General features: G+C 39.3%; 2 protein-coding genes across 2 annotated transcripts; one reads left to right on the top strand and one right to left on the bottom strand.

The window, feature by feature from the left end:
- Positions 1–1,752: 1,752 nt before the first annotated feature.
- shcbp1 (SHC SH2-domain binding protein 1) lies at positions 1,753–12,743 on the bottom strand. Its single transcript, XM_023296132.3, has 13 exons — positions 12,498–12,743; positions 10,332–10,538; positions 10,107–10,222; positions 9,186–9,394; positions 8,998–9,093; positions 8,678–8,908; positions 8,371–8,548; positions 7,670–7,790; positions 6,276–6,407; positions 5,723–5,841; positions 4,309–4,395; positions 2,792–2,930; positions 1,753–2,704 (listed from the first exon to the last, which is right to left on the bottom strand). Exons 1-13 carry the CDS (start codon positions 12,643–12,645, stop codon positions 2,364–2,366), a joined length of 2,124 nt encoding a protein of 707 aa, XP_023151900.2. The 5' UTR covers positions 12,646–12,743; the 3' UTR covers positions 1,753–2,363.
- A 6,505-nt stretch (positions 12,744–19,248) lies between these two features.
- tssc4 (tumor suppressing subtransferable candidate 4) lies at positions 19,249–25,770 on the top strand. Its single transcript, XM_035941923.2, has 2 exons — positions 19,249–19,515; positions 22,358–25,770. The coding sequence occupies exon 2, from the start codon at positions 22,397–22,399 to the stop codon at positions 23,285–23,287; it is 891 nt and encodes a 296-aa protein (XP_035797816.2). The 5' UTR covers positions 19,249–19,515; positions 22,358–22,396; the 3' UTR covers positions 23,288–25,770.
- The last annotated feature ends 268 nt before the right edge of the window (positions 25,771–26,038 follow it).

Below are 26,038 nucleotides of genomic sequence, written 5' to 3'. Positions count from 1 at the left end.
TATTGCATGGCAGTCACTGTTTCTCCCTGTGTCCTTATCCAAGTGTCCCTGGTCCCAGAGCTGGATGCTTCTGATCTGTGGTTGCTGTCCCACCAACTAACTTAGTCTCCATCATGTCCTCCAAGCCACTGCTTCCAGCTGCCCATTTCCACCAATCTAATTTGCATTGTCCTCACTATACTTGATATGCTCATCTACACACTGTTTGCATCTTACTTACCAGCTATGTATATAATATATTTAATGCTAGGGCCTTACACTGTAACAGTAAACTTATGAATAAGTTTCAGTGTTGGCTTGTTCTGTATATCCCGTCATTTTGTATTCACTATGCATCACGCTGTATGTATCATCTATGTTTGTCATACCATGCATGTATGCCAATGTGTGTTCTGTGTTCCCTTGTCCCTCCTCCTCCCCCTCTACCTCTTCTGACTTTGTACCTCTCTACCCAGCCGACCAGCAGCAGATGGGTCCCCCCATATAAGCCGGGTTCTGCTCAAGGTTTCTTCTCGTTAAAAGGGAGTTTTTTCTTACCACTGTCACCTTAGGACTTGCTCTGGGGGTTCAGGTTCAGGCCTTATGAGTCCTGTAGCGTCTTACAATCTGAATTGTAATTGGCGCTATACAAATAAAATTGAATTAAATTGTTGCAGGTATGGTGTTTTCATTGATTAGTATTTGGGTTTTTTATGAAGCTACTTCTTGTTTCTAGACAGATTCACCTGTGTCAGTTCCATGGAACAAGATTTGCTGCCATAAGTCCTGCCATGGTGAGCGCAGAGGAGTTAGAGGTGCAGGAGTCACCTGAGCAGTAACCTGGACTCTGAAGGCAACCAAGGAGATGACATTTAGTCACAGGCTGTCTGTTCCAATCATCTCAATAGTTTCAAATTTACTTTTTCTGTTTGTTTTAGAATAGTCATACTTTTGAATTTCACGTTGTGTAGTTCTATAATTTCCAGTTGTACAGTATGTCACAGTGATGAGCTGTAAAATGTGATGAACCACAGGTCAACTGACCACTTAAGGTTGTGTTTATGGGTATACAGTGCAATTAAAATGTGAGCAATTACACCGTTAGTGTAGACAGCTGGAGTGACTTAAAGTGGTCTGAAATAGATGACTGACAAGCACAGCTGAAATTTTTTGTGTGTAGAAATCATGTAGCTAGAAATGCCCTCTAGTTCATCTTGGAAGATTCCATGGGGTTCCGAAGCTAAATGAGGTATACGGTTAGGGTTAGGGGTTGACCCATCACAATTTTTAACATGACCCGCTTGGATTTCATGTCCCTAGCATCCCCTCCAATTCCACTTGTCCTGTGCATGAACTAGCACCTGGTGTGTATTTTTTTATTTTCCAATGCACATAAAAAAAAGGGCAAGCAGTGGACATGTGGTTCACATTCTCTAAAGAAACTACAACACAGCAGCCTGATGCCCCAGTATCACATCTGTACATGGCCTCTGTAAAAAGAGAATCCTGTCCCTGTCCAGTAGTTTGTAAATGTATAAACGCATCTTTTTCTCCTGGTTTTAGCTGCATGAAAACAACAATTTAATTTCAATGATTCCCAGTAATAGGCTATGGAGAGGAGTCCATTCAGTTTGCAAAACACATAAAACTAAATGTCAGCCATACATAAACTGAATTTAGAAAGCAAACTTTTTTTTAAAGTCCACAGGATATTTATATTTTCAATTTCAATAAGTACCAGTTTTGGCTAAAGAAATTTATTTGTATTAACAATTGTTTAGATTTTTTTAAATGATAAAATTTTATTTTTATTGGATTTCTCCTTATATAACATGTCAACCTGAATGCTGAAACTTCCCTCAACCACAAAGTACATCACTTACACCTTAAAATACATTGGAAATGCCATGTGAAAATCAAATGCAACTCATGACAACAAAAACTGTGTGAACTTGAAATTATCAACTTTGCTTTTCACAAGCCACAACCTAGAAGACAACATTTTGCTGATCGGAAGTCAAACGACCAAAACCTCACTAAAAGTGACTAGTGGATTTCAAACTAAAAGAATTGCATTGCACAAAAAACATTTGAAGTAGCGTCAGGAACCCAAAGGAATAAATACAATAAAAGCATTTTGGCAAAATCATAAGTAGAAATCAATTCACCATCACTGCGTTGCCAGCATCAGAGTGCTGATAGAAACACACACACACAGCTAGTTTATACAGTAAATGACCACAGCTCACTTCCTTCCTTAAAAATGTCTTTACAACTCCTCAATGGATCATTCTGGTCTTGGAATATTTTTTGCCCAAAAACAGAATGAATGTTAAAAGCTGTGTGTGTTTTTACAGTGTCAACATTCAGTCTCAATGTGTTTGTCAGTAGAAAAAGGTCCCAAAGTCACCCATGCCATTGCGTTTAAACTGGTTTCCCTGAATAGAGACAAAGATCTGGTGGTCCATCAGATCCTCGACTGCTCGGCTGCAGGACATCTCTTTGTTTCTGCTCAGCTGACGACTCAACGGCCACTTCTGGCCTGTAGAGGAGGCCGTGTCCCCGTCTATGCTGTTATTGGCTACTGGCTCAGGCTGAAGACCTGCTGAGCTGCTGCTGGTCAGGGTAGTGGTTGTTGATGTTGCTATTGATGATGATGTTGTCGACACTGTGGAGATGAAGTGAAGATCTGTCTTTTTGTCTTCACCTGTCTGTGCAGCTGGGTCTTTGGGGATCAAAAGGTTAGTTAAATAGTGATTTTGTACCAAGCTTTTAACTATCACAGCTGCCTTGCTATCAGAATTCTACATACCTTCACTTTTTGCCACAGAACCACTGCATTGTTTTGCATTGTTGGGTTTCACTAGAATCACCCCATAGCCTTCATTGTTGTGGACCACGTTGTTCTCCATGGTAATAGATGGCATCACATCTAGCTCATCAGCAAAGTCCTACACACACACACACACACACACATTGCCTTTTAATAGTGCTGGTTTATCAAAAATCAGACAAACAGTTCATGTTCTGCACAGACATTTAGTTGTTAATTAAGTGTCATCACATACAACAATTATACCTGCTTGTCCCATTTCTGAGTTAGATACATGGCACACCTTGACATCTGTCTAGTGTTGACAAAGCCTCTGAGCTACCTCCTAGATTCTGCAACAGCAGACTGTCTAATAATTCAACACAGATGCAACCAGTTGGTGTTAGATGTCACACAATTAGTGAAATGGAGATTATCTGTGTGCACTGAATGTGTCTCAGTGATTTTAGTATAAAGACACCTGTATTTGAAAGGTCCAGTCACTGGTGAACCACTACTCCTGGATATAACTACACCATGAAGACTAAAGAACACTGCAACCAACTCTGAGGAAAGGTTATTGAAATGCATAAGTCATGGGATGGATATCAGAAAATTTCAAAGTCAATGAATATCCCTTGGAATACAGTCAAATCCATCATTTAGAAATGAGGGAATATGGCACATGTAAATCTGTCTAGTGCAAGCCATCCTTAAAAACTAAGCGATAACAAACAAAATGATGCGCAAAAAAGACACTATTTAGGCAGGCCACCAAGACACCTATGGCTTCTCTTAAGTAGTTACAAGCTTTGGAGGCTGACAGCTTCTTGGCAGCAGGCCCTGGAAGGTTTATGAAGGTAGAGGATAATAAGAAAGAAGCAAAGGATAAGGAAATATTGAAGAATAATCTGACCACTTGGGAGAACTTTTGGTTTTCAGCCAGCTGAAATCAAAATGAATGTTTGGGAGTGGCTGAGTCAGAGCCCAAATCTTAATATAATCAAGAATCTGTGCCTGGACTTGAAAAGGGCTGTTAACTCAAGAGGAGTTTTGAAAAGACGACTGGGATAAAATTGCAGCATCCAGATGGACCAGGCTGACTGGAACCTTTCGATACAGGCTCCATGCTGTAATTGTGGCCAAAGGGGCATCTACTAAATACTGAATTACTGGGGGTGAATATTGATGCAAAATGTAAAATAAATGATTTTACATTTCATGTTTTTAGTGAATTGACATTACTTTGTACAAATCAAGCTTTTCTGAAGCTGACATTAAAATTTAATTGTAATATCTTGTCAAAAAAGGTTAATTAAATGGACCATGATTCAATGCTGAAAAGCATCAAAAGGGGAAAAGTTCCAGTGGGAATGGTGAATGCCTTTATAGCCACTGGACATACTGGGGTTAAACATGTTGACTCAGTATATATGAAAAACTACTTTTTAGATTTTATACTCTAAAACAGAGACACATTCCAACTGTTTTAAGAGTCTTTGCAGGCCTTGTCTCACCTTGATGAGAATCCCGTCCTTACAGTGATGGATGCCATTACCAACCAGACTGCAAACACTGCCAGGGTAAATCTCCACACCTGCCCCCTGCGTACAGCACACAGCAACACAACTGACCACATGCACAGTCACATCAACAGTGTCAGCAGACCACCAATCTATGAACTACATAGATTTCTTTGTCACAGAACAAACCAGGAGAGAAAGGCCAGGAATGTATGCGAGGTCATTCAGAAACTGGATCTAGTAAACACACAGTTTTTTTTTTTTTTTCAAACAAAACTAAAAAGTAGAGGTTGACCGATATGGGATTTTCAAAGGCCGATGCCGATTTTTAAAAAAATTTTCAGCCGATGGCCGATATCTAAAGCCGATTGTAGAAGCCGATTTTTAAGGCCGATATCCTTTTTTTTTTTTTTTAAAGTACATCGATTACAAAAGGCAATTTAAACACTAAAAGTATATACATGTATATATTACAAATTAAATACACTAGTAGAACTCTAACATTTATTGAACACAAAAAGTGAAAAAGTACAATAACATAAAAAAAATACTTAAATTTTACAAAAAATACAATTTAAAAGTAACCTGAAAGTGGTTAGGGTTAGGCTTGTTGTTGCCTGGCTCACTCGCTCCGCTCATGCTCCGCTCATGCTCCGCTCTCTGAGTGCCGGGGGTCCTTCTAAGGGAAAAGCGGTCGCGACAGCTGCCCGTACAGGTGCCTGATCACAAATCGGCTTTTTATTTGTAAATATCGGCCGATGGCCGATATTGAAAAAAGTCCATATATCGGCCCAAAATATCGGCCGGCCGATATATCGGTCTACCTCTACTAAAAAGTATATTTTGGAAAACTCTTCACAGCATTACAAAATATAAGAGTATTAAAGATATACTTTTGGTTTAATGAAAGAAAAGATTTAAATGAGCAGCACACAGCTGCTTCTGTGACCTTCTCTCAGACATTCCTGAGGAGGACTAGCTGCACTCATTTTTATTGTTGAAAGGCTGAAACTGTGTCCAGTGTTATGAGTGTAATATTAGCATCAGCTGGACAAAATTTAACACCTGATTGTGTACCGACTGTACAGACCATTTGTATGTGTCTTTTGGAGGCTTTGTAGACCTACAGTGGAAAACAATTTCTACATGTTACATTTATTGTCATATGTACAAATTATATTTTAACTAAGTAAAACATACAGGCATCTTTGATGTAGTTATACTGTAAATACTAGCAATTCCTTCTGCACTGGTAAGAATAATGATTACATATATCTACATCTTCCATGTCCCACAAGTAGTTTCCCATTTCTGATATCAACAATTTCAGACAGGCCTATGTTGGCCTAATTAGCACATTTGGACTGTGACTGTTAAAGTGTTATAGGTGCTTGCCATATGCACCCACCTTGGATCCATAGAGGTCACACATGTTCATTGTGAGACGGGCAGATGTTCGGACAATAACTCCAGTGGTCTCACACTGCAGCACACAGTTTTCCATGTTCAGAGTTCCCTGACGCACACCTGACAATCAACAGACAGGAACACAGACATTAAAACAGACCTGGCACATGCACAAGCATCATTGTTTTACACTACACTTAACAGAAACAGCAGTCCATGGAAAAGTACATGTATACAGTGTATATGTGTATGTAAGTGTGTGAGTATGTATGTATATGCATATATACAGATATATTATACACACTTCAATACATATGCAATTGTGATCGAAAGTTTACGTTCACCTGTAAATACCATGAAAAATATACATACAGCAATTTGAATGATCAGTTTTGGTGATGTAGAAATAGAAAATTAAAATTTCTTTATTGTCATTGCACGTTTGCAACAAAATTAACCAATAATCTCTTAGTGCATAATAATTAAATAGAAAGTACATAAATATGTGGTAGGAATTGCTAGTAGGTACTCAGGTCTAGGTATGGAGTACTCACACAGAATGCCTTCAATAGCATCATGCTGGATGAACTTGATGTTGGACAGTCTGACATCAGCTCCTGTTGACTCCACAAATGAGTCGCCTTTGGTTTTCTTCTCAATCACCACTTCATCAGGAAACCCAAAGCCTGGCACACAGACCACACAGTTACCAAGAATTCTGTCATTACACAGTTCAGTTCTATTCTATTCTATTCTATTTTATTTATACAGTGTCAATTACAATTCAGATTGTCTCAAGACACTTGACAGAATCCATATGCCATGTCATCTTTTGCAGCTATTCTAGTGTAAAAAAAATAACTTCTTTTGTTGTACCTGTAGCTCGCATAAAGCATGTTAACTTAAAGTAGTCACAGAGTGCATCACATATGAGGTCACTCATAATTCTATCAGCAGAGTAATACCATGATCTGTAACCCATTTGGTAGTACTTTTGGTTCTGTGGGCAGGTGCCAAGTCCTGCTGGAATAGGAAATCGACATCAGCTTGTCAGCAGATGGAAGCATTAAGTGTTCTAAAATGTTCTGGTCGATGCTGCATTGATTTTGGACTTGACAGAACACAGAGGTCTAACACCAGCAGATGATGAAGTGGCACCACATCACTAAATCGTCACACCATGGGAACTTCACACTGGCATTCAAACACATTGGATTCAATGCTTCACTAGTCTCTTCTCCAGACTCAAGGACTTGATTTCCACATCAAATGCAAAATTTAGTGTCATCTGAAAAGAGGACTGTAGACCACTCAGTCCAGTTCTTTTTCTTCTTCATCAAGGTAAGATGCTTCTGACATTGTCTCTGGTTTAGGACTGTCTTGAGATCAGGAATGCACCTTAGCCATGATTGTTGTTACATGTACTGAACTAGACCAAGGGATATGTGGTATTTACACTGTCTGAACAATAATTTAATCAAACTCAAAACATTCTAATATTTTAAGATTTTTTTTGAGCTATAGACTATATTTTAATTCACAATTAGTGAGTTTAGAGCATATTAAATTCTTACTTTCGTAAATAACTGATTGAAAATACTTTTTCACAATATTCTAATTTGTATCAGCTACTGGCCAAAATGAGTAGGAAAAGATCAGCATATCTGCAAAATCCAGTAACATGCATCACTACTTGTAAACATAGAAATAAATAAAACAGTTACCATACTCTGAATAAGAGAGAAATTAAAACTATAAAATGATATTGTCTGATCTGCTCATCATCAGTCCACATGTTTCTGCATCGTGGCATCGTTTCTTCATGTGACTGAGCTGACTGAGAAGGTATGCAAGACCATCATGAGCTCATTTAACAACATGGTGATAACAACATTAAATTAAACAGCTCTACATGAAAACATGAAGGAGAAAGTGTTTTTTCCCCTACCTTCTACAGTGATGGAATCTGGTATGGAAATGGACCTGTTGACACTGTAGATCCCTGGGAGAACGATCACCACGTCACCCTGATGGCATGAATCCACTGCTGATACTGGTTCCCTGTGGAACTAAACACACGACAAAGCTCACCCACTGTGTTTGTATATACAGTGCAGCTTAGTCTTAGCAGTGGACGCAATGACAGCATTGCTGGCTCTCCTCTGGCTCCACCCTCAGGACAAAGCTAGATTCAGTCACACTAGGGGTGCGGAACAAACACACGCATGTTTTCCATTTTAATAGCAGTCAACAGTTTTGTTATTTGCTGTGTAACAAGCATTACGCTGAGTGTACACCTCACCTCACTGAGCTCCACTCAGTCAACACAGCAATGCAGAGGGCTTTGGTTTTTTATCCACAGTTTGTGTGATGAAAGGTGGCAGCAGAGAGCTCATTTACCAGATTTTACTGTGAGACTCTTCCTCATCTACAGCTGACCTTAAAGCCACTGTTGATACTTGGAGTTTTAACTTGTGAAAGTGTTGTGGTCAGTACTTGAGAAGTTGCTCTCTTAATATTTTGCACACTGAACTTTGCTCATGATGAGTCTTGACAGTTCTGTTGCTGTGAGAGCTTAATGAATCCCTGTGTTTTGCCAGAATAAACTGCTGTCAGAAGCCAGCCATTGCAAACATGTGTTTTACTGACCTGGATCTCAGCATCCTCAGAGGAGCAGAGAGGCATCAGTCTAGCACTCAGGAGAGACTGAAGCTGGATAGAGCTGCAGGAGGCGGTAACCACATGAACCACCTTCACACCTGATTCCCTGGGCCCACGGCTCTGCACACACTGCTGCCTCGCATTTCCTTTGTAGGCTAGCACATACCTGGACAGGTGTAGACACAAGTAAAGGTCCATGTTGTGAGAAAATTGGATGAGAGGCTAACAGGATTCAACAGTGATGGTGTTGGCCATTTGTGAGAAATAGGAAGAAGGCCACACAGAGAACTCTTACCTCAATAGGGGGTTCTCGATGATGTGTAGCTTGCGCTTGAATGTCTCCACCTGGTCGCACAGCTTCAGGCCCTCAACCATGGACACGTTGTCCAGTTCAGAGTCTGAGTCAGTGCTGAGGCTGCTGCGCAGCACAGAAAACTGCTGGAAGCACTGGGAGCATTTCTCTAGTAAGGACTGGTACTCTGCTACCAGGCCGGCTGGGACTCTGTCCTCTAACATGTCGTAGTAGCTGAAAGTGATGCATTTTACAACATGGGAATAAATCATGGGTACAAACCAATATTCAGAAACGCTAGATGTGACTCAGGATGTACTTACAGTCTGAGACGAGGCTCTACACAACGTACAAAGTAGTCAAAATCATCATCTTCATCTTCCTCATCCCACTGTCTCCAGATGTGTTTGTAGAAAAACCTGTGGTGTAGGGATATGTGGCCACACAACAACACATGAACTCCTGGCATGGGTGCAATCAGCAGACAGAGGTTCAATCAGTAGAGTCCTACCTGAGGTGCTCAAGAGCAAGGGCAGTCTGATCGAAGTCCCCAGACTCCTCATAGACCACCTGCAGCTGCTGTAGGGGGACTTTATGCTGAGTTGCCTCCAGAAGAGATTTCATGGCATCTTCAGTTAGTTCACAGCCTTTGGTTTCACACTGCAGAGGCAGCACCAGCCTTACACATGCCTTTAGGTCCTTCAAGTCCAAATCTTTCACCTGAAATTACAAACAGTTGTACACTGGAATACACTTTCTGTGCAGCCACACAGATTTATTTTGGCGCCTGTCCTACTCCTATGTGTCTTTTCACCACAACTCCCCCCTCTCTATTACGACAGGATTTTCACCTTCATTTAAGTATGAATGGTACACAGACTGTTTGGTTGGAATCATGCAGATTGGAGTTAGGCAGTTATTGAAGGATTTAGCAATGTAACACATTATTCAGGACCCGCAGAAGACTGTCAGAGAAGTGATAAAGAGCTTTAAAGCAGATTATGTCTGCATGTATCTGTGTGTGTGTGTGTGTGTGTGTGTGTGTGTGTGTGTGTGTGTGTGTGTGTGTGTGTGTGTGCGCGCGTCTTTTTTCTCTCCTCTTCTGTCTTTACACACAGGCCCATCTATGTTGTGCTTGCATCTCTCTAAAGTTATTATTTTTTTAAGTCATCACTGACTTTCTCTTAACACTCCTACAGCAGAACTGGTTTTCATGTGTCATTAGAGAGGCACACACAGTGACAGATGGGAAGAATTATTCTTGACTAACTTTAATGTTATTATATTGCTATGAAACCTACATTGTCTGATGAAATGAATGAAAATGCAGGTTAATGACAGCAGCTGCTACATGAGGCAAGGTGTTTCAGCTTTGTGAATGCAAAGCTACATTTAAAATATCACCAGAGATATGTGTGACAGTTGGTCTCACCTCCACCAGAACATCAAAGACATCAGTAGACCATAGAGCCAACCAGTCACATGGCTCCAGCACTTTCTCTAGGTAGTCTACTGTGAAGGTCTTCACCTCTGAGGGCTTACAGTCTCCTACATGCAAACATAGCAGATTTGGACAAATATACATGTAGGAACCGGCATTAGGATTCTAATGTCTCTGAGTAAAGACTGTTTTTGTGTTTGAGTCAGAATTGATTACCGAGCATGTAGTCCTGGTACGCCTTGAACCTCTCATAGAAGAGCAGGTGGCTGGTCTGGAATGTGTCAGGAAGATTCCCTCCTCCAGCTCGCTCACATCTCTGCAGCTGGGTCCCTGACTTTTCACTGTTAAAGTGGTCTGTGCCACTGTCATCATCACTGTCATCTTCATCCTCCTCTTCACCCTCTTCTTCATTATGAAACAAAGCTGTTGGAAATACATGAATCGTTTCACTTTTGTGAGCCAAAGCAAGTCATCCATTTGATTTATTTACAATCTTTATTTAGACAAGGATGCTTCAGCAACAGCATTGTTGACACAGTTGCACACATTCACAACTGGAAGCTGATGAAGTGTCAATTGCTGCACAGACCTGCTGTAGCAGGGGTGAAACCCTTTTTCTGCACAACATAAAAACAACATTAAGTTTTTTAAAGGAATTTGTGGGTTCTTTTAAGATCACTGATTAATAATCTTACAGAGAAGCAGATTTATCTCTGTGACCTGTAAGCATGAAAAGCAGAAACTGGAACCATGGATGATATTCAGCAAGTGAGATGGCTGGTCCAAAAACACACAAATGTCAAAACAACTGTTCTTGTCAGCCTCAACACTGGTTCCATATATTGTTATTGCTCTTGTGTCTTCAGGAGACGGTGAGACAGAAACAGCATGAGAAGTACTGCTCCTGTTTTCAAACATTACTGCAATTAAACAAGTGGATCTGAACTGTTTTGCTTTTAAAGACATTTTAAGTAAGACAGTGAGACTATATAAACCATCTGATCACATTTTAACCAGTGATTTCTCATTTCTGCCTTCAGAATGTAGATATGCTTCCATCTGATCCCCCCCAATATTCTGTATTTATTCATTTTACTGGGACAAAACAAGTTAATCAACATTGTATTCTGCAGAATCACTGTATTTACAATGCACTGATTCTGTAGAATAATCAAAAAGAAAAACAAGAAGAACAATAATAAAAGAGAGAAGAGAATATTAACGCTAATAAGGCTTAATTCAGCACACACTTATACTAGACTGTCTGCTACTGTTTAAAACAAGCGACACAATCTCAAAACAATAATATAAGAATTAATGGAAATATAAACTAAGTAAGATCATGTTGCTACATTGTTCGACACTAAGTGAAATACACAAAGCTGATGCACAGACACTGGAAATATAAAATAAATACATGTATCATGCATAAATGCAAAACGTCTCACTGGTACATGCCTGTATGGGGCTGCATCCATATGCATGGAATCCTATAAAGGTAAATACTTATCACAGTAAAACTTGCACATAGTTTCATCTAACTTTCCCAAGCATTTCAAGTTTTAGGAACACTTGGAAAAACTGGCTAACTGATGTAAAAAGGAGGAAAGAATTGGTGGAGCATGTGTCTCTATATAAGGTTGGCTAACCCATCCCACCCTTGTGGGTTTAGTGAAGAGAAAGTGATTCTGGAGATAGATTTAACCATGAGAGCAACACATAGTGAATGCTGGTGTGACAGAATGATTGCATGTAAGAAAGTGAGAGTGACTGAGGTGAGTGAATTTGTTTGACAACCTGTTGTTTTTCATAGTCTTTTTGTTCTGAGTTTCTTGTACGTGTCTGATCGCTGACTCAGTTTATTATATGTCCTGAGTGTCTGTGTTTCTTTTGATCAGTGTTTGTGGTGTAGATTAGTAGACAGATGGATCAGTAAATAGCCATGTAAGCGCAGAATAAACTTAGGTGGTAGATAATGGGTGAGTAAAAAGGTAAGGTAGGCAGCTGTAGGTAAGAGCCAGACAGGGTGATACAGTCCATGTATGTAAATTTTACTAAATGGGTCATTCATTTCCAGATTAGTATGTAAGGGGTGGTGAAAGGCCACGCCCATGAAACATCTGTCTCAGAAACGCTGCTGTCACCAGTTAAACCTGAACACCACCACCTTCTGTGAGGTTAGATCTGATTAAGAAAGGAAAGCACTGACTGCACAGCATTATGAGAGCAGAAACTATTTTAAAAGGAGGAATCATCCCTCTGATACACAACAAGGTGTTAAAAAGCACAACTCACATTTTAACGTTACATAACGCCAGACTAATAAAACCTTGCTCTCGTTGACTAGTGCTGGTTGAGTAGTGACATGCTGCACTTTATTACCTTGAGATACACTCGACACATGATGGCCTTCTTCAGAAGAGCCGTTGCCCGTCTCGAGTTCTACTTTAACGGCAGAGTCCAGGTCAGCCAAAACCAGGTCCGACATGTCGTTTTCGATGCTTGCAGTTTCCCGTGATTCCCGCTCCATGAAGAACGTAAAGGAACAACCGAGACTTCTGCTACTGAACTAAAGCCAGGGTGCAGCAACAAACAGACACAAGCAGTCACCCTGTTACTTTCAAACAGGACAGTCTGCGCAATCAGAGCCAATCAGAGCACGGCAGTAGTGGGAAGCCCCGCCCCTAGATGCGACACGCATTTCCGGTCCTACATGAAAGCGTTCCCGGTTAGCAACATACAAAGTCAATCAGAACTCCAAACCGCTGCTGTGTAGCTGGAACATAGACTGAGGCTATTCCACAAGGTCGACCTGGCCCATATCAGTGTTAAAGTATGAATTACATGAAAGCGAGGGGAAACTATGAGGAATACCGAGTCAACACTCATTCCAGTTTTCTCGTTTCATGTCAAACTTATTATTCAGTATATTTAACCAAGTAAAAAACGCTAGCAGAGCCACCCCAGAGAAGGAAACAGATTCATATCACTGTCAGAATAAAACACCGCGCTCGAAAATTATTAAAACACACCGAGGACTTTGTCCCAATGAAATTGCGAAGGGAGCATTTATTTTCCCGACCATTATTGTGGATCTTGACAGAAGACATTACACGACCGCGCTGTATCCACAAACGTGACTGCAACATCCATTTAAAAAAATGTAAAATCTTTTAAAAAATGAATTAATAATTATTCCCGGCAACGGCGGATGACTGCTCAGATAGCTCAGAAAGAAAATAGACACACATTCTTAATTAGTCAATTAATAAAATAAGCAACGCAGAAAAACAACAAAAGCATATTTGCTAGAATAAATCACGAGGCAAACATTTGCTCCAAAACACCCCTCATCCACATATAAAGTGAGTGGTATCTATCTATCTATCTATCTATCTATCTATCTATCTATCTATCTATCTATCTATCTATCTATCTATCTGTGTGTGTGTGTGTGTGCGCGCGTGCACGCGCGCGTCTCTGTGCGCGCGCACACAAGTATTGGTCGAGCAAGGCAAGAAAATGAACGGCAGCAATACGTTGAATACAAACGCATGTTTAATACGTTACAGATCAACATAACGGCGGAACAATTACGTTTCTGTTGCAACGTAATTGAAAATGCATTTAAGTTGTCTGAGAACGTAATTTTGTGGAGACGGGGTTGCAAAATCCACACAAACACCCCTCTAAAGCTCACAAAATAATAATCCTGTTTGTTCACATACTTTTTGTGTTCATAAGTGTCATTTTTATGCTTCAGAGGTTAAATTTGCACCCTTTTTCTCCATTGTTTCCGGTCTTAAGTCTCTGTTTTATGATTTCGATATAGAATAGATGGACATTAGAGAGGAATGTGGTTTCTAAAATGTCAAATTATTCATTCAAGCTCATGTTATGTCCATCAGCTGCAAATTCAGCATCATTTCCACGTCTTCAACTAATTCCCATCAAAATACAAAGTACAGATGGCTAAGCACCGTCCAGTGTCCTGCAGGTGGTCCTCGTGTTCCAAGTTTAGGCTTGATAAAGGCATGGCTCCGCGCTGGATGGGGGCATGGAGGGGTCGGTCGGCGGGATCAGAGTTATTGACTGGCAGGATGAACTCTGGGAAATCCTGGAGAGGATTTCCCAAAGCAGGTGAGTCTTTAGCACACGGAGCCATTGGGATCTGCCTCCCCGGGGGTGTAGAAGTCAGGGATGGGTAGACCAGTGTGCAGCGTCACCTGAAGAAGAAGAAAAAACACTTTTACACCATTATTTTCCTTCCTGCAGGTGGAGATGTTGAGCAATTTCCTTCAATGACTCCAGTGTTTTGTCTTGGAGGCATGTTTTTCTTTCATCATATCACAAACGAGCCGAGAGCAACAAGAAATTCAGAGCTAATAGCGCCCCGTGGGGTTAGCAGAGACTCCCTGCGACGACTGAATAATGCATCTTGATCAGTTACAGTAAGCGTTCCTACAATGCGATGTATGCACGAATATGTACATGTAACCTCATAAAAATCAATAAATTAATGAATCTTCCAGCTAAATAGGTTTTTTATTGTTACAATGTATTAGGACAGTGTAAAGATATATTTTTTGGCATTTGTAGTGCTAAATATAATAACTTCTCATTTTAACATTATTTTTTAAAAACCTATTTACTGTTATTTTACCCTCGGGGAAAGACTTGCAGCAAAGGGCCACTAGCGGGACTCGAACCCGCGACGCTGCGTCAGGGACCAGCCCCTGTACATAGGTCACCTGCTTAACCCGTTGAGCTATATGAGTACCTATGTTTTGTCTTTTTAAGGGTTTAGTAATCTGATTAAATGTTTTGCATTTTTGAAAATGTTTAACATTCTTCTTGTTAAATTGTATTTTTTAAATGTTTAATGATGGAAAATACTTTATCTGTAATTTCTAATATTTGTATTTTAAAAATTTTGTTTAATTTCATAATGACATGTACTGTATGGTGTTGAATTATCTCATTCAATATTTTGTCTGTTTAATAGAGTTAAACATTAAATTACATTAAATTATATTAAACAGACAAAATATTGAATGAGATAATTCAACACCATACAGTACATGTCATTATGAAATTAAACAAAATTTTTAAAATACAAATATTAGAAATTACAGATAAAGTATTTTCCATCATTAAACATTTAAAAAATACAATTTAACAAGAAGAATGTTAAACATTTTCAAAAATGCAAAACATTTAATCAGATTACTAAACCCTTAAAAAGACAAAACATTTAATTAAAAAATTAAATGTTTAATTAGAAAATTACATCTTAAAGACAATAAAACTTCAAATAGGAATTAAACAGAAAATACAATGAAGCATTTAAAAAGAAAACTAAACATTAAAAGGTGGAATATGTACATATAATTTAATTGTATTTAATGTTTAACTCTATTAAACAGACAAAATATTGAATTAGATAATTCAACAACATACAATACATGTCATTATGAAATTAAGCAAAATTTTTAAAATACAAATATTAAAAATTACAGATAAAATATTTACCATAATTAAACATTTAAAAAATACAATTAAAGAATATTAAACATTTTTAAAAATGCAAAACATTTAATTAGATTATTAAACCTTTAAAAAGACAAAACATTTAACAAAAAATTAAATGTTTAATTAGAAAATTACATCTTAAATTTCTTAAATCTTTTTAATAATAAAACTTTTTAAAAGTTTTATTGTATTAATTTTTTTTGTTTGATTTAATTGCTTTTTGTTATGTAGTTTATTTCTTTAATCTTTTTTTCTGTCAAGATTTTAACCCCAACCTTAAAAATGAAATAAACCCTTAAATCACAATGAAAATACTTCTGTTGTCACAATCATGAGTTAGTCAATTATTCAGTTTATCAATTCAACTTTATTTGTTTAGCACCTTTTACACAGGTGACAAAACTAAACAAGCAAAGAGAAAAAACTATGATTAAAACTCAAAAACATTAAAAAAAAACAAAAAAAAAACATTTAACATGGTAATAAAATATGTTGTGTCCAGGGGATGGAGGGAGTTTATTGAAGTCTTCTTGGGCTCACATGGGAAATCATTTAAAATATAAACTTGATATTCAGTCTAAGGAAACTGCAGAGCGACAGAAGAACCAACAATATCTCCTGTTTTCTCCTTTAATGAGTCGACTGTTCTTGTGCTTTCAAACCAAAGAACTACAGACTCTTCACAACCTGCTCAAACTCTTGGTACAGGACCTCACCACACGGGTCAAGAAGGTTTCTGTCTCATTTCTACTCTGAAGCTCACCTTCTCCTGCTCAAACTACTGACAAATGTTTCTGCTGCTCTAAAGTCTGGTCTCCAGAACTTCCTAAAAACTCTCAAAGTCTCTTCTGCTGCAGGTTGCTTTGTAGAACTGTTCCAGAAAACCTCACTAAACTGCATGGAGGGGCCTCAAGATAGTCATACAAATGAAACCGTACAAAAACCAAACTAGCACAACCCAAACGCTAAAGTCTCCTGCAGCCTACCAGAGAACCTCTGAGAACAGAGAATCAGGACAGGAACTCTTACCTTCTGGACAACCAACGCTGGTTCTCAAACAAGAACACAGAATGTGTCTGACCAAAAACCTCTAAAGACTCACTACAGCCAAGATAAAGACACAACTCAGCTGCACCAAATCCACTAATCACTGCAAACATTAGCACCATGTGGCTAAAGAACCACATTTACCAAGACAACTATCCAGTACAAAGCCCTAAAACACACCAAGAAACACATTAAAGACAATTTTACTGCTGGAAGCTGCAAGCCAACGTCTAAAGAACAAACTAAAGCAACGAAGCCAAACCCAGTTCACTGGTGAAGGAAGCAGAGGAAATGTTTGTCTGCAGCTAAATAAAGCAGGAAGACACTGAGCTGCTCAGGTGTTCCTGATAACACCAAGCAGCCACCTGGACAGCCAATAGGAACACAGCTTACTGGAAGTCCAGAGGGCTGGGTTAGTGAAGGAAATTTAGTTTAAAGTTGAAGCAGAAAGTTAACAAAGAAAGTTGAAAACCACCTTCTGATACCTGAAATCTCTGAGTTTTCACACAAAGAACACCTGAACATGTCAAACTGGTTCCATAGTAGAACCATCATTGTAAAAACGTCATAGTATGGTGTGTTGCTCAAAAAACATTAGGACCCGGCTGTCAGGGACAAACATGTAAGAAACATGAGAACAGAGAGAAACCAACCAGTAGGTCACAGTTTATCATCCTCCAGTCATCTCCTGAAGTCTATATGGTGAGAGACATCAGTATCTGGTTGTTCATTTACCAGAGGATGCTTATAATCATGCTGATGTGGTCTGTACTCTACAGTATTTTAGTGACTCAATAAATGCCTAAGTTGTTTTTTTAAAATGCTTTTTAGTTTTTAATAAACATTTAACAGCCTATATGTAATCAATAAATGGCCTTTGCCTATCTTAAGAAAAATTCACTCAGAACTCTGATATGTTAACAGTACTAAATAAATCAATAAATACATGCATACACACAAAAATAAGTTAATACATTAACTGTGTTAAGATAAGATTTAGATTTTTTTTAAAAAGTTGTTTATGTTTTTGCAGAATCCAGTATTGCTCACTGGTTGGTCATTACATTTTATTCGTTTGATTTCACTGTTTAAAATGATGCCACCTCTTTTCAGACAGAACCTGTGATAATAAAACAATACAAAATTTTTAGTTCCGTGTCAATAAAGCACTTAAAGCTTTAAGTATGGCTAAATGCTTTTTTCAGAATTAAATATATCACTCCTTAGGTGGTAGTGGCCCCAAGTTCAGTAAAGTTGGAAAGATATCCACAGATTCGGGCTTCCAGCATCAATAACTCATTAGATATAGGTTGTCAAAACATAAACGATGCCTCTTTCCCATTGTTGCAAGGCAGACAATGTGCTACAAGCCCAGTTTTATCAAAAGTAGCTGTCTTTCAAGCTACAGGAATAACATTGGTGTCTATGGAGTGAACAGGATCCGTCTGCAATTTGCAAAACCACTGCAACAGTAAAGAGAGACAAATATTCAACAACTTCACTCTTATACATTGTAGTGTCACTAAAATCACTGCAGCCTTCAACTGGCTCCTGTTGACAAAGTGTTTTAACAGAAATGTAAATGCTGTAATTTGATTCTTTTAATGAACCATGTAACTTGAATGGATGTGATGCTGGTGTGACCACAGTGCACACGTCTGATGTTGTTCACAGTGGTCCAAGGAAACGCTCAGGGAGTTTGTGTGTTTGCTCAGACTCATGAAAAATTACAGGGAACATTGTTTGGGACTCAAGCAGTTCCTTCTTTTACTCACTATCTCCCCAGCCTTAGAAAAAAAAAACCTGTTCACACGGCACAGATGAGGCTGAGGTACACAGGAAATGTTTGGCTCCATTGTACAAGTTTGGGTAAACAGTTTTGTGGGTGGCCCAGTAAGCCAGTGGGTCTGCCGTTCTTTCTACAATTGCATTCGCTGTGGCGCTTTGCATTTGCCAGGCTCTACTTGTGTCTTCGTCTAATAGGCTCCACAATTGAACTGAAAAATATTGAAGATCATCATCATCATCATCACCAGAAATGTCAGTCATTCCCTATTCAGAAGAGAAAAAGAATACCTGTGGAAGGTGCTGCTGGTGGTGGAGGACGAGGCTGTGGTGGTGCTTGTGACGTAGATGACTGCTGCTTGGTATATATATATATATATATATATATATATATATATATATATATATATATATATATATATATATATATATATATATATATATATAAATAAAAATAATCTATCTATCTATCTATCTATCTATCTATTCTCTACGAAATACGAAATCTGACATACTACTAACTCTCAAAGCAAAAACAACAGCAAAAAAACCAATCTATTCTGCAAAAAACAATTCAAATGAACAACACTAAATAGGGATCTCCTATCCCGGAACACTCGATCCCGCTGAGTGATTCACATAACAAACCGAACCAATCAGGTGATTCGAAGCAGTTGAGTGCTTCAAACGTCACTGAAGTGATTCAAACGTCACGAGTCACGTGACCAAACCACGCCTCGGCACAGTGGCTCGATACGTTTGCTTCATGAGCTACAGCGCATGTGTCGAAGCCTCGGGTATCAGAGGACCACCACTACCCGTCGCTACTGAACACTGTCTGTCTGGAATGTGGACTGTTAACTCTGCTCCCCGCTGCTCTCAGCCACTTTCCAAGAGGCCAGTTCCCCTCGAACAAGCCTGTCAGACGTCTTTTGTGATGATGTACCAGGAGTGATTTCCGAGTCGCAGGACGGATGAGTTGAGCGTGCTGAACTCAGTAAAAGTATTTGAACCTTAGTCTCTGGCCCGCAGACAGGTAAACTACTAATGCTTTTACGTTTAACAGTAAGCAAAATGGTTTATTAGAAAGTACGTGGAATTAAAATGTCACATGTCCGCTACAAATAGTGCTTTTACTGAGCCGACGCCCTGCCCTTTAACCTGAGGGAGCTGCAGCTCCAGGTCAGTTTGCATTAGCATGCTAGCTAGTAGGCCCGTTGGAGATGAATCAGACTGCGCAGCTTTGACTACTGGAAAACAACACATACTGAAAACTGGCTAGATTTGTGTCCGACTTGATCCCGACTTGCTCTAGGCTAACATCATTTCACCAAATTCAACCCCCTTGACTCATTGATCCGGTGTTGTGCCAAACAGTGATCATCTGCCAAAAACAAATGTATCCCTGGCTGCGTCTTGAATGAAGTCTTTTCCGCACCCGTGACCTAAAAGAGGCGTGACACAGCTGGTATATACAGGACAAATGTGTGTATATCCATCCATCCATCCATCCATCCATCCATCAATCATCTATACATCGCTTTATCTTGTGCAGGAGTCTGAAGGCAGGGGACACACTGGACAGGTCACCAGTCTATCACAGGGCTACACATAGAGACAAACGAGAACATTGACACCTACATACAATTCTGAATCACCATTGAACCTCAGTGTGACTTTGGACAGTGGGAGGAAGCTGGAGAACCTGCTAACACTGTCCAGACTGAAGGCTGTTAAACTGTTTCTGTTGACTGTGGACTGTTATCTCTGCTCCCCGCTGCTACAGATGGACAGTTTCCAGCAGCCTCCAGTCTGTACAGGAACTTATAGCGGCACACTGGTTTATTAAAATTTTCTCTGACAATAATCAGTTTGTATAAATACAGCCAACAGCTTTTTAATACTTACACACCACTAATGGAGTGTGATACTGTAAGATTTACAGGGTCAGTATCACTGATACCGATACTGTAGACTAACTTTTTCTGTAGTCATACTGAACCCCAAATCACCTTGCTTGCTTAACGTCTGTTTATTGATGAACCCTATCATTTAGTGATGTTCCTGAAACATCTCCCATGCAGGCTGAGGTAGACGCTAGCAAGGCAGCTGTGCACAGAGAAGCCTCCAGTCTTACTGCTGTACAGCTACTCAGAAAACTGTGTGGCCAAGAATGACTTTGAAAAGGTGAAATATGATGTTCTAATGTCAGATTTACCAAAGTTGAAAGCAACTGATTTTTATTTATGTGGGGTTTTCTGTGAGATGGTTTTTCTAGAAGGAAGGCATTTTAAGCATCAGTATCACAACAGGTCGTTGATATTTAATTGTGTAAAGCCAAATTTCACATTGTGATAAATATCTAATTAATTGTGCAGCCCTACAACTAACATTGTTTATTTTTTTTTTAAATCAAATCTTCCTTTTCAGTGTTTCTCTCCTGTTCATGCTCATTAATCTCTACATATGTGTAGCCTACATGTCCACAAATATCTTTTCAGTGAAGTAAAAAAAAAAAAAAAAAGAACAGCTATGTATCCAGAAAGCAATAAATCAGTGAATGAGGTTTTGCCACACAGTTTTCTCTTGTAGATTAGTCTTGGAAAATGAGAACTACGTGAGTTTTCTTTTTGTACCAAGCAACAAACACGTTGTAGCGTGATATGTTTGAGTTAATTTGCCTTCTCTCACATTGCATTTCTTGCGATGTAACTATTGTGCATGTGCACATGATGAAGTGTAAACTAAGCTACAAATCAAGGCCAGAGTCTATGACTTGACCGTGTTCAAATGTCTAAAAAGTTTCTTTAAAGATCTTCAAAAAATCACCAAGAGAAGTCAGCATTCGGAGGGTAGCAGGATTTATTTGTCGACAAAAAATCCAGGAGTAGTTCTTTGCAGTGATAACACCCCAAGAAGAACTGAAGATACTGAGCTGTGCGCCGTCTTTTATGATGTGAGCGCTGGTCATTTTTTCACGCCTACAGGCCGTATGATAGGAGTGGCAGCTTTGACACCATTCTACTTTTCTAAATCTATTGGTCAGATCATGACATCAGGTTATCATATTTCACCCTAGATCTCACTTTACAGAAGACATGCACATTAAGTGATCATTAGGTCATCTTTTACAGAGAATATGCCCAGACATGTTCAAATTTTTTGCTCCACATCTTACCCTCATTATTTTGTGACAGATTTCATGCATATTATTCTAATATATGTTAAAATTTATAATACCTTAAGCTTACACCATTATGTTTTGAGTACACCACATATCATTTTCTAAAAAGCATGTGATTTGTCTTCACATCAACACTACATGTTTTACATTATGATCTGTCAGCTGTGTGTGTGTGTGTGTGTGTGTGTGTGTGTGTGTGTGTGTGTGTGTGTGTGTGTGTGTGTGTGTGTGTGTGTGTGTGTGTGTGTGTGTGTGTGTGTGTGTGTGTGTGTGTGTGTCCTCTACAGACATACACCACGCCATCAAAACAGATGCTTAAACAGTACATCATGGAACCGTAATTTAATGGCAGGTTGTGATGGGCTGTTAATATAAATTCTGAAAATGTTTTTATCTCCAGCTGTTTTCAGCCAGCAGCCTGTAGGTGTCCTTATATAAGTAGCCTGGCTCTCTTAGCCCTTGACATTTATTGAATTGACAAACACTAGATGGATGTTAGCTTACTCTGTGTTTTTCGTATTTTTCTGTAAGTTTTTTATTAAACCATTATAAATTCTATCTCACTAATGTATTTTATGATGTCCCCAATAAAGGCCACAAACTGAAACACAGTGGTCTCATAGTATAGTAATTGTACTGCAAATATATTACCAATTTGGCTGCAGGTTTGACATTTTCCTCTCTCCCTCATCAGGTTGTGGATTTAGCCGAGCTGCAGATTCTCAGTATAAAGATGTGTGATGAGGACCATTTCGGAGAGCACGGTGAGATGTTCATCAGTGATGATGTGGACCAGCTGTCAGTCAGTGATGAGTCTGAGCCTGAAGAAGCACCCAACAGAAAACTGGACCACGGCGGCGATGATGATGATGTTGACTCTGTTCCAGCTGCTCTTCACAAGGCTCAGGACTCATTCAGTTTGAGCGGAGGGTGCTCAGCCTTCTCAGACCGCTGTCACAGTGTCTTTGACGGCCTGGACAGTGTTGACCGGCAGACTTCCTCCTCTCTGAGTGAGGACAACATTAGAGACATACTGTGTACTCAGCCTCCTTTTCCCAGCCGTAAGACGAGCCACCTTTTGTCCAACCGTCCCACACCAAAGACGAGAGGAGTTCCAGATTATTTGCTGCACCCTGAGCGCTGGACACACTACAGTCTGGAGGATGTGCCCGAGACCAGCAATCGGGACAACAGCAAGGTGGCTCTCTCCTTCCTGTCCAGTCTGCAGCAGGAGAGAAAAACGGATTCCTCCTGCGACGTCCAGCAAAGGATGATTTTCTCCAGAGCCAAGCGACTGATGGAAGAACAAGTTGCTGATCAGCTGTCAACTGTGAGGGCAAAAGAGAGGAGAATGCACCTCAGTCACCTGGAGGAAGAGGATGAGGATTGCAAAGGTGGGCAAAGAGAGAAGACTGAAGCAAGGAGAACAGAAAAAAGTGTAGAAAAGTCTGAGAAAAAAGACAAAGATGAAGAGACAGATATAAGCGGACCTGCGTGTCGGGCAGAGGACAACAAACAGGTGCAGAAAAAAAAGAAGATAAAAGAGTCCAGCCAGGGCTTTACCTATTTCAAGAATTCAAAGACTAAGAACTACAGAAAGAGCTCAGAGTGTTCGGACAGCTGACCCCAACACAATTTAGTGTGACCTCACAAACAGCAGAGCTCATCTATAACATCCAGTCTTACTGCTGTCCAGGCACAGCAAACCTCCACCCCCTGTATAAGAGATTCCACTCACTAGAGAGCAATGTTTATTTCACTCCTGACCCTCCAGCCAGCTCCACTTACAAGTGTTTGCTCTGATTTGCCTGCATCGATGCCTAGCAGTAATATCAGTGTGCATTGGCTTTTCCAAATGTGTTGAACTTGTGTGCAGAACAATATTTTTAGGAAGAGTTTTTCTATCTTATTTGGTCATTTAGTTATTTGTTTACATTAGAAACAGAGTTGTAGAACAGATTTAAAAACAAAAGTTTACACACACTTGTAAAGACCATGTATATCATGGTAGTCGTGAGTTTTTAGTGACTCCAACAACTCTTCATTTTCTGTGATGGAATCATTGAAACACATGCGTCTTTGTCACAAAAACAATGATGCATTTTGGCTCTTTCAGAAATTTATTGTAGGTTGTTGGAAATATGACAAAATGTGTTGGGTCCAAAATATACATACAACAACGTCAATTCATCAGTATTGGTGATGTAGAAAGTTATTTTCTTAGTGGCATGACCTCTTAACTTCCTGTGAGTGATTCCGATTGACTACAGCTGCTGACTTCTGTTAGCCAGTTTAAACATGGTCCATTTGATACATTCATTACTACAGTGGGAAATTCTAATGAGCTGAGTACAGATCTCAAAAACAAGTCATTAGCTTGAACAAATAAGAAAGTCACCTAGAGCCATTTCAAAGATACTTCAGATTCCAAAATCAACTGTAAGTATACAGTGCATGGCACAGTTGTGTCGCTGCCATGATCAGGAAGAAAACACAAGCTTCTGCTGAGAGATAGTTGGTCAGGATGAGACAACCAGGAATCGCCAAAAAGCAGGTCTGCAATGATGCCTGAACACAGCTGTCAGAGTCCATAGTTAAGAGTGTGTTACATCACCATTAACTGAGAGACAGGAACCCCATCCTCCAGAAACAGTACCTTAAAGTGTTACTGAAGGTTGCTGCTAATCACCACATGGACAAAGAAAAAGTCCTTTTGGAGGAAATTTATGTTGTCAGATAACAAGAGAAGGCCTTTAACCTTAATGAACACCATACCTACTATCAAGCATGGTGGTGGTAGTATTATGCTCTGGAGCTGTTTTGATGTCGGTGGCATTGGTGTTTCACACAAAGTAAACTGAAAAATAAAAAAGGATTAGGTCCACATCTTTCAAGAAAGCCTAAAATCATCGACCAGAAGGTTTGATCTTGGAAGCAGTTGGTTGTCCCAACAAGATAATAACCCCAAACACACATTAAAAGTACGTGGTAAAGAAATGAGTAAATCGGGCTAGAATTGAGGTTTTATATTGGCCTCCTCAAGGTCCTGACTTAAACCCCATTGATGATCTGTAAACTGCAGAAGAAACAAGTCTGTGTCATAAAGCCATCAAATTTAGCTGAGCTGTACCAACTCTGTCGAGAGGAGTGGTCAAAGATACAACTAGAAGCTTGTGGACGGCTATCAGAGGTACCTAACCGAGGTGAAAATGGCCAAAAGACATTTAACCAAATATTTGAATTGCTGTATGTATATTTTGGCCCCAGCAGATTTGGTCATATTTCTAGAAGACCAAAAATAAAGTTAAAGGACTCAATAGAAAGTCAAGACTGCTTTGATATACATAGTCTTCACAAGTAAATATTAACTTTAGTTATGACTGTATTTGCTTATAGGCTGTATGTTCCTATTCCTAGCTTTGAGTTTATGACACAGGAACGAGTTAGTCACTTTACTGGTTTTACATAGTGCCGGGGAGTATTTCGCAAAGTGAGTTCAGGATAATTTTACAGCCTGCACATCCAAAAAGAACATTTAATAACTGACACTGTGTTTTCTACCAAGTGATGGAGATAGCATGTGCTTCATTAGATAACTGGCTACAGCTCAAAAGATTAACCAAAGAAAGCTCTCATTTCAGGGGGCAGTATTATTTGACATCTCGAAACAAAAGGCTGCTCTGTCTGAATTAAACACCTCACAGTTTTATCTTTGTGAATTTTGATCAATAAATCGGTTGATTTGATTAATAGATCAGCAACAGTAAGGTGACAGGAAACCATCAGGTATACTGGAAGGACTGCTGTTGTTATGGTTCAAATGTGAAAATGCTTCTGTTTTTAGAATTTAGAATAGAGGACTCAGCTTGATTGCAGCTATTGTCACAGCCAGTTTTTACCAACAGTTAGCCAGACTGGAGAAGAACTACAACCGGTGTATTCATCTGCTTGTCTTTACTTTTGGATTTTCGTTTTTGTTGTATTTTAGAGTAGTCTCATTCTTCACATAAAATAAAAATGATTGTCAAAAACTTTCATAGAGTGTATGTTTGGCAACAACAGCAAAATGTGGCCCTTAAAAGTGCAAAATAAAGTTTTAAAAAATGACATGAGTATGTTGTTTTGTGTTTGAACTTTTTGTACAAAGAAAGTAAGCACTTAAAAATAATTGTCATGAAACACCTTAATGAAGGAACCGGTGGGCATAGAAAATGTTTACTGGTAATGTGTAAATTCTCATTAATTAAGAGTCACTGTTAACTTCCTGTAGCTACTGTGCTGCTGCACAGTTTAGCTGAACACATACAGCTTCAGTCCTGGTTTTTACCAGTATGACCCTTTCAGTCAACTTCCTACAAACTAAATTTTGTGGCTT

Source organism: Amphiprion ocellaris, chromosome 1, assembly GCF_022539595.1.
Source record: "Amphiprion ocellaris isolate individual 3 ecotype Okinawa chromosome 1, ASM2253959v1, whole genome shotgun sequence".
NCBI lineage: Eukaryota > Metazoa > Chordata > Actinopteri > Pomacentridae > Amphiprion > Amphiprion ocellaris.
The sequence above is the reverse complement of the archived record's forward strand: the minus strand, read 5'-3'. Positions and strand labels throughout refer to the sequence as shown.

Bases quoted from the DNA above. Each gene is read 5' to 3' on its own strand.
- tssc4 (XM_035941923.2), top strand. From the start codon at position 22,397: ATGTGTGATGAGGACCATTTCGGAGAGCACGGTGAGATGTTCATCAGT.
- shcbp1 (XM_023296132.3), bottom strand. From the start codon at position 12,645: ATGGAGCGGGAATCACGGGAAACTGCAAGCATCGAAAACGACATGTCG. The intron at 7,791-8,370 runs GTCAGTAAAACA...TCGTGTGTTTAG, and splicing joins CTGAGGATGCTGAGATCCAG to TTCCACAGGGAACCAGTATC. The intron at 2,931-4,308 runs GTGAGACAAGGC...GTGTGTGTGTAG, and splicing joins AGGACGGGATTCTCATCAAG to GACTTTGCTGATGAGCTAGA.